Source organism: Pleurodeles waltl, chromosome 3_2 (genome assembly GCF_031143425.1).
Source record: "Pleurodeles waltl isolate 20211129_DDA chromosome 3_2, aPleWal1.hap1.20221129, whole genome shotgun sequence".
Classification (NCBI taxonomy): Eukaryota; Metazoa; Chordata; class Amphibia; order Caudata; family Salamandridae; genus Pleurodeles; species Pleurodeles waltl.
Genome location: NC_090441.1, coordinates 96,385,565 through 96,400,502, shown reverse-complemented (window position 1 = coordinate 96,400,502; position 14,938 = coordinate 96,385,565). Strand labels below are relative to the sequence as shown.

The 14,938-nt window shown below is 44.2% G+C and overlaps 1 protein-coding gene across 4 annotated transcripts in view; it reads right to left on the bottom strand.

Annotated features, from left to right (window-relative positions):
- Positions 1 to 14,938, bottom strand: part of EIF4H (eukaryotic translation initiation factor 4H) — a 160,954-nt gene that overhangs the window by 120,652 nt on the left and 25,364 nt on the right. For 2 of the 4 annotated variants that reach the window (XM_069226891.1, XM_069226892.1), the window contains exons 3-6: positions 13,273 to 13,337; positions 13,090 to 13,186; positions 8,697 to 8,750; positions 7,999 to 8,052 (exon numbers count right to left, since the gene is read on the bottom strand). In XM_069226891.1, coding sequence (XP_069082992.1) covers positions 7,999 to 8,052; positions 8,697 to 8,750; positions 13,090 to 13,186; positions 13,273 to 13,337 — 270 coding nt within the window. The remainder of the gene's footprint in view (positions 1 to 7,998; positions 8,053 to 8,696; positions 8,751 to 13,089; positions 13,187 to 13,272; positions 13,338 to 14,938) is intronic. The other 2 variants (XM_069226894.1, XM_069226893.1) reach the window with 1 other exon arrangement.

Below are 14,938 nucleotides of genomic sequence, written 5' to 3'. Positions count from 1 at the left end.
TTTTCGCTATAGCTATGGAGAACCTGGCTGCCAAATTGCGCACAAATGCACATCGATGGGGCATACCGGAACTCCACACGCATCACATCATCTCTCTATATGCAGATGACGCCTTGATTTATTTATGCGACCACATCATCTCTACGCTGGGGGTTATGGCCATACTGCACTCCTTTGCCGAAATATCGGGGCTGCGAGTTAACTGGTCTAAGTCCTGCATATTCCCCTTATCGCCTGCTCCAGTGTACCTACAAGCCTGACCTCCCGAGCTATTTACCATGGTGCCATACCACCTTTAAATACTTGGTAATACAAGTATATCACTCCATTAATGACCTGAAGGAGAGCAACAGCGATAGGGCTACTCGCTCTATACGGGGATCGCACACCTTCAGGTCAGGGACTCTCTCCCATTATCACCCAGGGGCAGAGTGGCCATAGCCAAAATGCTCATTCTTCCTAGACTATTATACTATTTTGCAGTGCTACCAGTCATTCTCCCTCGCTCATTTTTTAAATCCTTACAGAGTTTGCTAACTGACCTACTATGGGGAAAGGACAGACGCCACATGGCACTGGCCACAACGCAATGCCCACAGGAGAGTGGTGGCCTAGGTATGCCCAAACTCGAATTCTATTACGCTGCCGCCCAGCTACAGTGGCTGCTCAGCTGGATGGGGAAACACTGCACTGCAGAGCAAACGGTAATATTCGACACACTGGCTCTGACATCACCACATACCTGGTTGTCAGGCGGAGCACGCCCCACTCACTGTGGTAACATCATACTGGAAACTGCTAAAACATGTTGGCGGCGATATATCCACTGCACACAGCCTAACATACCATACTCACCACTGATACAACTCTTACACTTGCCCAAAGCCCGCGACATGCTAGGAAACTATAATATGACTCCGTGGCAGGAAGCGGATCTGGTGTGGGTGGGTGATTTCTACTCTGAGGCTACGTTGCTAATGTTTGAGGAATTAAGGGATAGCACAGGCGTACACGAGGGTGCTTTCCTGACCTACTTAACAATACGACATTTGCTACAAACCACTTGGGACACAGGAGATTGGGAACCTCTGACATCACAGATGCTATCCACAAATTATACCAAAAAAGTGATATCAAGGCTCTATAATACATTGTTGGTAGACACCTGCCAGAGCCTAGAGGCTGCTTGTTCTCGATTGAATGCAGTACTCACCACCCCCCTGTCACAGAAGGCCTGGACAGCAGCACTTTCCACTGTTAAAGGTGTCTTGTGCAACCCCAGGCTTCGCTACACCCAATTTAATTACCTGCATCACTCCTATCTGTCCCCATCCCGTATTAAGTGCAAGTTACCTACGTCAGACCTAGTGTGTCCCCGTTGTGCGGCATCAGAGGCTACCTTCTATCATATGGTGTGGGACTGCCCTCCACTGACGGCAGCCATGCAACATATTACTGAGACAACGGCGGAAATAACCAGCCACGCCTTGATATTAAACCCAGAGTCCTGCTTATTAGGTCTGCGCCAGCAGGCTAAAGGGGATAAACAGCTCCAAAGATTCATATATTTAGCCTTCATAACTTTCAAACACCTAATTGCGACACATTGGAAGGCCCTGCACGCCCCAAGTTATGCTAAGTGGCTACAGGGCCTGCTCCAGTGGTCTCATGCGGCGGCCCAAACCATGCACCTCCTGCATTCCAAGGGGTTGGCGGCTGCAAAATGTGGGACGATTTTATTGTAAACATTGAAGCTAAATATGACAAGTCCCCCTTGATCACTCGAGGGACCCCAAACTGCCTCCTGGTGAAGTTGTTACTCTGACGACTGGGGGAGTGGGTCCTCTCTTGCTAAATGGTAGGGAGGTCTGCCATTGCAAAGTACCCACACAGGCACGATGCTGAACGACACCCTTATTTGATATTGTTACATATGCAGTGATCTTCCCTGCGTCCATTTATGGTGCCCTCACGACTACTGAAACGAGGTTGAAACACATCCCAACCCTCTACTGGGACTTAAATCCTGTGCCCCAGTGACAGCGCTCAGTCTTTGAAAAACCTATTGGAGTAATCTCTCTTGATAAGTGGCAGTTACATGTTGAATTTTTCATTTTGTATATTCCTCATCTTTCTTTTCTTTCCACTACTGTATATTGCTGCTTTACAGTACTTTGTTGTATTAACCCCAATAAAGAGATATACAAAACAAAACCCTTACCACAGCTCTTAAAAATAATAAACAAATATTGCATTTATGTTTCAACGTATTATTTCAAATGTGTTTCTCTTTTGGTTACTTCCTTATCCAGGAATGTTTGCTGCACAGATGCTACTGGCCGGAGTGAAGAAATAGACCCCAAAAAATGAGATTTAGAGAAAAAAAAGCTTCAGAACTTATGGCACTGGGTTACAATATAACTTTATAATGTATAATTTCACTTGGGACTACCTAAATCATGGTTCAAGGGCTCAAATTAAATACAGTGTAAAATCCAAACTGATGGTAAAGTTCAATTTTAAATTACTGTTTTGAAAATGCCACTTTTAGAAAGTTTCAATGTTTCTGCCTAAAGACTCTATAGCCCTTTCAGAGATAATCCTGTGCTGTCACCTGTCAACCTGATGGGAGGTTCCCCAGAAAACAGGAAAAAAGGGCCTCGGCTTGGAGGAGGTGTGACCTCCTCCAGACAGGATGGCATTAAGAAGGTGTCCACCAACTGTTTCAGTTTCAAAGGGGCAACCAATGTCACAGGCAGATTTCACTCACACCTAGGCCTGCCCCTGCAATTCTATAAGTAGCTAGAGAGACACCAATCAGAATACTGGGAAACCCAGTCCCAGAACTAGTTTTGCAGCTGGAATGTCTCATTTCCATAGACACACCTCAGGTGTGTCCATAGCTCTGACCCAGGGAAGGAAGATTCTGATGCATTGGATATGGACACAGAGATGCTCAGTGCGATTGTTTAGTGCCAAACCCCCAGGAATTGATTTAAGATAGGGTAGCCAATGAGAATGTATTCCTACTGGTCAGGGAATCTCGATCCCATCACAAAGCCAGTGCCAGGCTTAAAGGTGGAAACCCCTGGTTACCTCCTTCAGAACCCTGCTGGACCTGTGGAAAACAGAAGGGCTGCATTTGCTGAGCTAAAGAACTAGAACTGTTCTTCTCAGACCTTCTAGAAAAGGTACAGCAGTAATGCAGAGCAGTTTAAATCCCAGAGACGGATGACTGTCTCAGGCAAACCAAAAATCCCTTTCTTCAATAACTGAATTCCCACAGTGTACACACAAGCCTCACTACATACCAACCTGACCCATGACCTACACATCTAACTTTCATGTGTTTGAGCACCACCCTCAAAGTATACCTGTCGCCAATGCCAGTAGCCAAATGCTTCTTGCTCATCATATACCTCCCATTAGGTTAGATTTAAAGCAACATAATAGTCAGAATATTCAACATACCAGGTTTGACGCACAACTTGACAATCATTTGATTAGTAATAGCAAGAACTAACTAATCTTTACAGGGGACATGAACATTAATTAACAGATTTTTATACAGCTCTACAAATGGCAATATTTCTCAGCTGAATTCACCGGGAGACCACAGAAAATGAAACAGCCTTTCAAAAAAAAAAAAAAAAAAGAGAATCATTATCTACTTAGTGTAAACTACACATGGCCTTTCTTTTCTGCAGCTAGTTATAAATAACCTACATATCCTGTACCTCCAAAAGGTCTTGCAAATGTTAATGGACAAACTGGTAAACCCATATGACCCATTCTGAACATAATGGCTCCAAAATATTAATAGTATCAAGGACCACCACTAAGATCTTTTAAATAAACTGAAGTAAATCCACCATGAAATACGTGCATAGGAAAAACTTCACTTATAGTTGGAAGGGAGCTGCTTGGGTTCAGCGCTGTTAGAGTGATATGCAAAGGGGATTAACCCCTCCTTGAAAAAGCAATTTGTGTTGAATCGCAAGAGACTCATTTTCTAATCCCATCATTTAGAAAAATACGGCCATTTTCACATTATTTTTGGCTGTTGTAAGGAAATGCCTCCTTGGCATGGTTGCCCCCTGACTTTTTGCCTTTGCTGATGCTATGTTTACAATTAAAAGTGTGCTGAGGCCTGCTAACCAGGCCCCAGCACCAGTGTTCTTTCCCTAACCTGTACTTTTGTATCCACAATTGGCAGACCCTGGCATCCAGATAAGTCCCTTGTAACTGGTACTTCTAGTACCAAGGGCCCTGATGCCAAGGAAGGTCTCTAAGGGCTGCAGCATGTCTTATGCCACCCTGGAGACCTCTCACTCAGCACAGACACACTGCTTGCCAGCTTGTGTGTGCTAGTGAGGACAAACCGAGTAAGTCGACATGGCACTCCCCTCAGGGTGCCATGCCAGCCTCTCACTGCCTATGCAGTATAGGTAAGACACCCCTCTAGCAGGCCTTACAGCCCTAAGGCAGGGTGCACTATACCATAGGTGAGGGTACCAGTGCATGAGCATGGTACCCCTACAGTGTCTAAACAAAACCTTAGACATTGTAAGTGCAGGGTAGCCATAAGAGTATATGGTCTGGGAGTTTGTCAAACACGAACTCCACAGCACCATAATGGCTACACTGAAAACTGGGAAGTTTGGTATCAAACTTCTCAGCACAATAAATGCACACTGATGCCAGTGTGCATTTTATTGTAAAATACACCACAGAGGGCACCTTAGAGGTGCCCCCTGAAACTTAACCGACTATCTGTGTAGGCTGACTAGTTTTAGCAGCCTGCCACAAACCGAGACATGTTGCTGGCCCCATGGGGAGAGTGCTTTTGTCACTCTGAGGCCAGTAACAAAGCCTGCACTGGGTGGAGATGCTAACACCTCTCCCAGGCAGGAATTGTCACACCTGGCGGTGAGCCTCAAAGGCTCACCTCCTTTGTGCCAACCCAGCAGGACACTCCAGCTAGTGGAGTTGCCCGCCCCCTCCGGCCAGGCCCCACTTTTGGCGGCAAGGCCGGAGAAAATAATGAGAAAAACAAGGAGGAGTCACTGGCCAGTCAGGACAGCCCCTAAGGTGTCCTGAGCTGAGGTGACTCTGACTTTTAGAAATCCTCCATCTTGCAGATGGAGGATTCCCCCAATAGGGTTAGGATTGTGACCCCCTCCCCTTGGGAGGAGGCACAAAGAGGGTGTACCCACCCTCAGGGCTAGTAGCCATTGGCTACTAACCCCCCAGACCTAAACACGCCCTTAAATTTAGTATTTAAGGGCTACCCTGAACCCTAGAAAATTAGATTCCTGCAACTACAAGAAGAAGGACTGCCTAGCTGAAAACCCCTGCAGCGGAAGACCAGAAGACGACAACTGCCTTGGCTCCAGAAACTCACCGGCCTGTCTCCTGCCTTCCAAAGATCCTGCTCCAGCGACGCCTTCCAAAGGGACCAGCGACCTCGACATCCTCTGAGGACTGCCCCTGCTTCGAAAAGACAAGAAACTCCCGAGGACAGCGGACCTGCTCCAAGAAAAGCTGCAACTTTGTTTCCAGCAGCTTTAAAGAACCCTGCAAGCTCCCCGCAAGAAGCGTGAGACTTGCAACACTGCACCCGGCGACCCCGACTCGGCTGGTGGAGATCCGACACCTCAGGAGGGACCCCAGGACTACTCTGATACTGTGAGTACCAAAACCTGTCCCCCCTGAGCCCCCACAGCGCCGCCTGCAGAGGGAATCCCGAGGCTTCCCCTGACCGCGACTCTTTGAACCTAAAGCCCCGACGCCTGGGAGAGACCCTGCACCCGCAGCCCCCAGGACCTGAAGGACCGGACTTTCACTGGAGAAGTGACCCCCAGGAGTCCCTCTCCCTTGCCCAAGTGGAGGTTTCCCCGAGGAATCCCCCCCTTGCCTGCCTGCAGCGCTGAAGAGATCCCGAGATCTCTCATAGACTAACATTGAAAACCCGACGCTTGTTTCTACACTGCACCCGGCCGACCCCGCGCTGCTGAGGGTGAAATTTCTGTGTGGACTTGTGTCCCCCCCGGTGCCCTACAAAACCCCCCTGGTCTGCCCTCCGAAGACGCGGGTACTTACCTGCAAGCAGACCGGAACCGGGGCACCCCCTTCTCTCCATTCTAGCCTATGTGTTTTGGGCACCACTTTGAACTCTGCACCTGACCGGCCCTGAGCTGCTGGTGTGGTGACTTTGGGGTTGCTCTGAACCCCCAACGGTGGGCTACCTTGGACCAAGAACTGAACCCTGTAAGTGTCCTACTTACCTGGTAAAACTAACAAAAACTTACCTCCCCCAGGAACTGTGAAAATTGCACTAAGTGTCCACTTTTAAAACAGCTATTTGTCAATAACTTGAAAAGTATACATGCAATTTTGATGATTTGAAGTTCCTAAAGTACTTACCTGCAATACCTTTCGAATGAGATATTACATGTAGAATTTGAACCTGTGGTTCTTAAAATAAACTAAGAAAAGATATTTTTCTATATAAAAACCTATTGGCTGGATTTGTCTCTGAGTGTGTGTACCTCATTTATTGTCTATGTGTATGTACAACAAATGCTTAACACTACTCCTTGGATAAGCCTACTGCTCGACCACACTACCACAAAATAGAGCATTAGTATTATCTATTTTTACCACTATTTTACCTCTAAGGGGAACCCTTGGACTCTGTGCATGCTATTCCTTACTTTGAAATAGCACATACAGAGCCAACTTCCTACAGCTGTTACTAGCACTCAATTGTCTGCAAAACCTTCAAAGTGTGCCTGTCCGGCCCTCCCCCTTCAACTAATTTTATACGTACTATTGATGTAATTAGCAATTAATGAGGACACCAAGAAGTTGCATTGTTGTAGGGTATGTTTAGTTACTCTCACAAACTGATAGTCAAAGATTAACAACCCCACTCCTCGTCCCTCTACCCAACAATTTATTAAATGACTAGACTACGTGGCAAACAAGCTTCTACAAAAAAAACTTGATCAAGCGAATGGCAAGATGAGGAGACTGCTTTTTTTCTTTCTTTTTGAGCCAAATCTTTATAGTTAAGAGGCCTTATGCGCCACTGCATGACACAGCCTTAAAGTCAGTCTGAAAAGAGAAGACAATTGCAGCTAATCTAACATTTACAAGCATTACTACACAATTTTACCCTATTTGGCAAAGCAGGCAGATGCACACTCCACTTCACTGTCCAACAACTGATAACAGGGTGATTTTTTTTTTAATTTGCAATACAAATTACTTCAACCACAACCTTCAAATATGCAAGTGTTTAATAGTTCTTCCGACTTAGACGTAGTGAAGTACCAGCGCCATTTAGTTAGGTTTTCAAAACTTCTCTGCACATTTTTAAACTGCTCTTTTATGAAAAGAGCTGTATCATGTAATGAGTTTGTCTTTAAGCATCTCAGCTCCAACAAGAATTTTCAGTCTTCATTTCCAGCATTATAAATCATGAACAATACACATTTTACCCACATGGGCAACGGAGCAAGGTGGACTTTAATTAATAAAAAAAAAAAAAAAAAAAACGGAACCCCACCAAACTAAGGTATTTCCTTGGAGGATGTGGCAATTGGTGCAAATGAGTGAACCAAAATATGGGACAGTATACATGGTGCAAGTGAGACTTAATTTTTGTTTGTTTAATATTAAAGTTTAGGTACACAATTAAAAAAAAAAAAGTCTAATGTGCAAATCAAATCATTAAGCTACTGTTTAAATGTACGAAAATAACTGATACTTATTAACCAGGTTTATATTAGAGAATGAATTAGAAGGCAGAAACCTTAGGCCCAAGTCGGACATTTTAACTAGCTTAGTGGTTAGGGATTGTGTAGGTACACTGGAATGTGAGGTTGTGGAAGAAAATCCCAGTCTAATTTTAGCCATCCGTGAGCATGCAAGCAAAGTTTGAAATTGTGAATACTGCATGGCTCCAATCATTAAAAATGTGAATAATGTTACCGGCGCTGAAGTCGTCACTTTCACCTCCTCTAGAGCCGTAAGAACTACTGCGTTCTGAAAAACAGTAAGATTACACTTTTTGCACTTCTCATAAAACACTGAAATTGAAGTGCAAGAAATCAAGTCACTGCAAAAGGACCCACTTCCCCCTCGTAAATATGAAATATTCACTTTGCACAATTACGGTCATAATCAGAAAGTCTATTAAGGACGTTGTAAAGTCAGTTAATGAATATGGAACGTCAACCCTTGCACAACTGAACGAGACATCAGTATTTACCCCAGTGCATCCCTCTGCAAATGGATATTACAGCATTATATGTCAAGTAAATACCTTGGTTCAGGCTAAAAATGCTTACAAGCAACTGTAAATAGGTTTATTTTATTAATGGAACCCACCAGACAAAAATACTCTTGAACACATAAAAATACAATAAAGATCAAATACTTAATTTTATAAAAAGAGAAGACAGTGGTAAAGATATCAATGCAGATGTACAAGAAGATGTACAGTTAAAGACGCAGAAATAATACCATCGGGGAAAAAGCTTTGGAAAATCAGCACAGTAGCTTTATAGATCATGAATGGAGAACGAGTAGGATTTGTGAAAGATTGACTTAGCATGCAGAAGTGCGGAATTTTCTACAGAGGAGCTCCAAGAAAGGAGAAAAGAAAAAAAAAAAACAGGTTATGTTACCGCCGCCGAAGTCATCTCTTCCACCTCCTCTAGAGTCGTAACTACCACCTCGCCCTGAAAAAAACAGCAAGAATAAAGTCTGGCAAATCTTACTGAATTATTAGATGATCAAAATTAAGCAAACTGATGTATTCCTGAAATGATCCATACCAGATCGTTAAACCTGCAAAAAAATGCAGCATTACATTTGTAATTCAGTTGTACAACTAAATTAAAGAAACAGTGGTGTAGGAAGTTGCCTCTGTATATACTATCTCAAAGTGAGAGATAGTGTGCACAGAGTCCAGGGGTGCCCCAAGAGGCTTGACAGAGGCAATAATAGATAATACTAATGCTCCATTTGTAGATGTGGTCAAGCAGTTAGGCTTAGAGGGTAGTGTTAAGCATTTGCTGTACACACACACAGGCAATAATTGAGAATACACACTCAATGACTTAACTCCAGGCCAATAGGTTTTTATATAGAAAAATATCTTCTTTATTTTAGAACCACAAGAGTCAAATTGTACTTAAGTACATTAAATGTAAGATACTTTGCATAGGTATAGACAGGACTTTGAATAAAAACAGTATTGTACACAGTTTGTCATAAAATGGCAATAAGCTATTTTAAAAGTGCACACAGTGCAAAATTCAACAGTTTTGGGGGGAGGTAAGTACAGGTTAGTTTTTGAGGTAAGTAAGGCACTTACAAGTTCAGTATCCAGGGCATAGGCAGTCCACCATTGAGGGTTCAAGTCAACCCAAAACACACAGCAACACAAGGGCAGTCAGGTGCAGAGGTCAAAGAGGGGCCCAAATAACATAGGCACCTATGGAGACTAGGGGTGTTCTGGTTCCAGTCTGCTAGAAGGTAAGTACCTGTGTCCTCGGGAAGCAGACCAGGGGAGAGGGGTTTGTAGAGCACTGGGATCACAAACAGACACAAAATACACCATTAGCAGCACAGGGGTGGCCGGGTGCAGTGTGCAAACAAGGCGTCGGGTTTTGAATTGAAATCAATTGAGGGACTTTGGGGGTCACTGACGACGCAGGTAGGGCACAGGGGGTCTTCTCGGGGCATCCACCAACTGGACAAGGGCTGCCTGCTGGTCACTGCTGCACCGGTGGTTGGTTCTTCAGGGGTGTTGGGGCTGCGGATGCAGTGCTTCTTCCAGGCGTCAAGTTATTTGTTACTGGGCAGTCACCATCAGGGAAGTCCTCTGGATTCCCTCTGCAGGCGTAGTCGTGGGTGTGCAGAGGGGTTGGCTCAGGGTGAACACGTCGGAGTAGCCTGGGGTTCCTCTCTGCGGTGTTGGTTTCTCTGGACATGGGCCCGGGGGGCGTCTGGTGCAGAGTGGTAGGGACTCATGCTTCAGGAGTGAGGCGAGAGTCCCTTTAAAGAGGGTTTCTTCTTCTTCTTGTTCTTGTTTTGGACAGAACAGCTGTCCACGGGGAGTTTTTTGGTCCTTTGGAGTTGCAGGGCAGTCCTCTGAGTTGGCAGAGGTCGCTGGGCCCACAGGATGCGTGTCCCTGCTGTAGGTTCTTTGAATCAGGAGACAGGCCAGTAGGGCTGGGGTCAAAAGCAGTTGTGGTCTTCCTTCTTCTCTGCGGGGTTTTCAGGTCAGCAGTCCTTTGTAGGTCGTCAGGAATCTGATTTTACTGGGTTCAGGGTTGCCACTAAATACTACATTTAGTGGGGTGTTTAGGGCTGGAGGGCAGTAGCCAATGGCTACTATCCCCGAGGTTGGCTACACCCTCCTTGTGCCTCCTACATTTGGGGAGGGGGGCACATCCCTAATCCTATTTGGCTAAATCCTCCCTGCCAAGATAGAGGATTTTCCAAGGAAGGAGTCACCTCAGCTCTGGACACCATAGGGGCTGTCCTGGCTGGAGGGTAACTCCTCCTTGTTTTTCTCATTAACTGCTCAGGACTTGTCAGCAAAAGTGGGGGCTCTCCACTAGCTAGAGTGCCCTGGGGCACTGTAACACCAGGTTTGAGCATCACCGTCAGGTGTTAAAGTTCCTGCGGGGGGGGGGGGGGGGGGAAGTGTGAAGCTCCTACACCCAGGACAAGCTTTGTTTCTGGTCACAGAGTGCACAAAGGCACTCACCCCATGTGGCCAGAAACTAGTCTTCAACTGGCAGGCAGGCAGGCAGCGGCCGGTCAGCCTAGAACTGGCAGTTGGGCTGGCATGCAGAGGGCATCTCTAAGATGCCCTTGGAGTGCATTTCTCAAGAAATCTCACACTGGCATCGGTGAGGCTTTATTGTGCTGAGAAGTTTGATATCAAACTTCCCAGTATTCAGTGAAGCCAGTATGGTGCTGTGGAGTTCGTAACAACCAGTTCCCAGACCATATACTCAATACAGCTAGACTGCACTTACAATGTCTAAGAACGAATTTAGACACTGTAGGGGCATACTGCTCATGCCGCTATGCCCTCACCCGTAATATAGTGCACCCTGCCTTAGGGCTGTAAGGCCTGCTAGAGAGGCATCTTACCTATGCCACAGGCAGTCGCATGGCACCCAGAGAGGGGTGCTGTCAACTTTACCTTTTTCTCCCAGGGAGACCAGCGACCTCTGCCAAGCTCCAGAGGACTGCCCTGCACCCAAAAATGGCAAAGAACTCCCATGGACAGCAGCCCTGTCCAAGAAGAACCCAACAACTAAGGACTCCAACCTCATTTCCAATGCATGAGTACTGACCACTCTGCACTAGACACCCGCGTCCAGTATCCAGGTGGTCCAACCAGCTAAAAAAGGATACCCAGGCAATTCCGAGCAAATGCCCACCCTGGGTTGACCTCTCCACAATGATGCCTGCTCCATAGGAGCCTATGTTAATTTTGCCTACACTTTGACCTCTGCACCCGGGAAGCCCCGTGTTGCTGGTGGTGGGTGTTTGGGGTTAACGTGAACCCCAACCTGTGGACTTCCTAACCCTCGGAGACTAGAACTGTAAGTGTTGTACTTGCCTGTAAAGCTAACTTTTCTACCCCCCCCCCCCCCCAGGAAGTTTCTGAAAATTGCACTAAGTGTAAAGTTTTAAAACAGATTATTGCCAATATTCCACAAACTGTATGACTTATCGATTCCAAAGTACTGTTGATACATCTGTGAAATACGAATCTATTGAAGTACTTATCTGCAACTTGAATCTTGTGGTTCTAAAAATAAATTAAGAAAATATATTTTTGATATATAAAAACCATTGGCATGGAGTTAAGTCATTGAGTGTGTGCTTCTTCTCTTGTCTGAACAACAAATGCCTAGCACTACACTCTGATAAGCCTAACTACTCAACCACACTACCACACTACCACAAAAGAGCATTAGTATTACCTACTTTAGCCTCCATTAAGACTCTGGGGAACCCCTCGACTCAAATAAAACATTTGCTTGCTATTATTTAAGTAGCTCCCGCTACAAAACCTTTGTAGAACTAAGCATATATCAACTTAGTTCAAATAAACATTTGCTTGATGGTATTTAAGCAGCTCCCTCTACAAAACATCTAAAACCAGTTCTCTCTAAAAACATTACTCTCAAGATGCAACTAACCTCTTTAGTAACAGCCTACACAAAAGCACCTTTTCCTCGAACAATAAATAGCTTATTATTTTTCTACACTTCATAGCAGTTTTACGAAATGTGATCCGAGTGCTAAATACCCTTTTTAGACAATGAAAATAGTGTAATTCCATTCCAGGGTGATGGAGAAAGAACAAAGAGGGACTTTCCCAATACTGCTAAATGCATGTAACAATGGCAGCAAAGTCAGAGTACTAAAATGAACTACTAGGATTAAAGAAAAGTTGCACACTGATTGATGTGCAGCACATAAGCAACATCAGTCTAGAATGTTTTGTTGCTGGATACGCACTCCCAAAGGAGGATTGAAACACCAGATCTGAGGCATCATACACTTTCGCCAAAGGTTATCCAGCCTCTACAGACACTGATGAGCTTGAACAGCTCTGTTACAGTCAAAGGATTTAGTTAAAAGGGATTCCATCTTTTTCTGCGGTCACAAGATTCTGGATCTTTAGTGTGGCACAGCTGTTGGAGAAATCTAAACTGCTTAAAAAATGTGTATATATGTATAAAAAAAAAATCTTCATTTTAATTACAAAATCGGAGAACCAATTCTCAATTACAAATGATTTAGGTTCTCTTTTAGAGCCAATGACTTTGTAAAATGTAATTATAAACAAGGGACAAAGGCCATTTTCACAGTTCAGGCTAATCCCAGCTCGCTGAAATTCTCCAGCATAAGCTATTACGTTAAAACTGGTCAGTAATAAACTTATTCTCATTTGCAACGTGCTGATGCCTGACAACTGAATCTTTAGGAGTTTAAAAATCGGAGTTTAAAAAAAAAATAAAAAAAAAGAAGGGGGATAGTCACCTCGGTCATCTGGTCCGCCTTTTCTGAAACCAAAGCCACCTTTCTCTTTGTTCCTGCCCTCGGCTATGTCGACTCTGAGTGATCGGTCTTCTAACAACTAGTGGGGGAAAAAAAAGCAAAACTGTCAGTGTCAAAAAGAAACCGAACAATGCATAATCATGCAAGTCAAAGAGCCATACTTACGGCACCATCATATGTCAATGCTTCTTTAAGAGATTCCACATCATCAAATTCTACGTAGCAAAAACCTGCAAGAAGAAGCACTCAAAATTAATTCCATTAAGCCCAATTTTAAATATGGACATCTAATCAGTTGCCAGCATTTCAACAGTGTCCTATTCAAAAGAGTATCCTGCAAGCGTGATTACTATTTACCTGTGCTGCTAACATTTTTAACAAAAATATTTTATGAAAGGTGTTTAAAAGCTAATGGACTTCTCCGGTGCGTGGAAGGACTCCAAAAGGAAAATATTAACATGCAGGTTAACAGCCCTCACACAGTTTCTACAGTCACAGGAAAGCCACAAGCAAGAAACCTCCACTTCACTATTACGTATAGTTTTAAAATTTTCTGTTTCACATTTTGCTTCTTTATCTGCCTACATTCTATAAGTCTTTTAATATTTAATTTTCCCAAGCAGTTCAGTGCCCCTCGGTAAGTGTTGGGGACACCATAGCGGTCCCTGGAACACAGGTTAAGAAGAGCTGTATTAAATACATGTTGTTCAATAAACCTATGGAAGCACTGCAAAGGGTGACTTCACTGAGCGCTTGAAGCTTTCTAAAAACAAATTTATCAAAAATTTAGATGTTTCCACCAGATACGAGTGCACAGAACGGAGTGGGTTTCACCAGACTAGCCTTTGGGCTACATTTATACAACACATTCTTCACCATTGCCTGCTTCAGACATTCACCATTATGTAGTTGCGCGCACACACACACACGCCATTAGCAACTTTTCTCTTCACATCTTAAAACACAGCCTTCTGCCACTCAATACCATCCGGATATTAGGTAGGTTTACGACTATGGTTTCCAAGGGCCACAGGTTAAAAAAAAAAAAAGCAGGTTACAGGATAACACAGTTGGCCCCAGGGCACAAAAGCAGTGGAGATGCCCTGGTGCAAGGCAAATGGGGAACCTATGTGCATGGGGCTGCAATTATGCAACATTAAGCAAATACATGTTTCATGAGGCGTGCACTGTACGAAGCTAATGTCAGACAGTGGCGTAGAGAATAGTGGTGCAGAGGAGAGTGGCGGAGCAGACAGTAGAGTGGTGGTGCAGAGTAGAGTGGCACCACCCTATGGTGTAGTAGCAAACTGCTATTACAGACAACACATTTTCAATGAAAATGAACATTACATTTGTACAGACATACAGCTTTACTAATAAGACTATACAGTTCACAGACAAAATGTGTGGAAATTTTATCACCTAGGTTAATGATTAGTTTTAATTATATTTTAGTACTTGTTTCCAATACACTTCAGAAAAAACAAAGTGTGCTTCATTTGGGCGTTCATAAATTCTGAAATACTTACACAGTTCATTTAAATGTTATCATGCTAGAAAAAAAGAAACCTATTTTCGACCTACAGTATCCAGCAAGATTGTGACAAATCCTCTTACTTTGAAGTCAGAGAAAGAAAAGTAAACAAGGGCCTTTAGGAGACAGCACCTGACATTTAACCTCGGTCTTTGAATGCACAGGAAACATTAGAAGATAAAAATAAAGGTTAAAGGCCTGTTAAGAGAAAGCAAGTTTGGGGAAGAATACAGACAACACGCTTTAGGAAATGGGAGGGACAAACTGAACCTGGAGAGCTTAAAGCACATAAAGCCA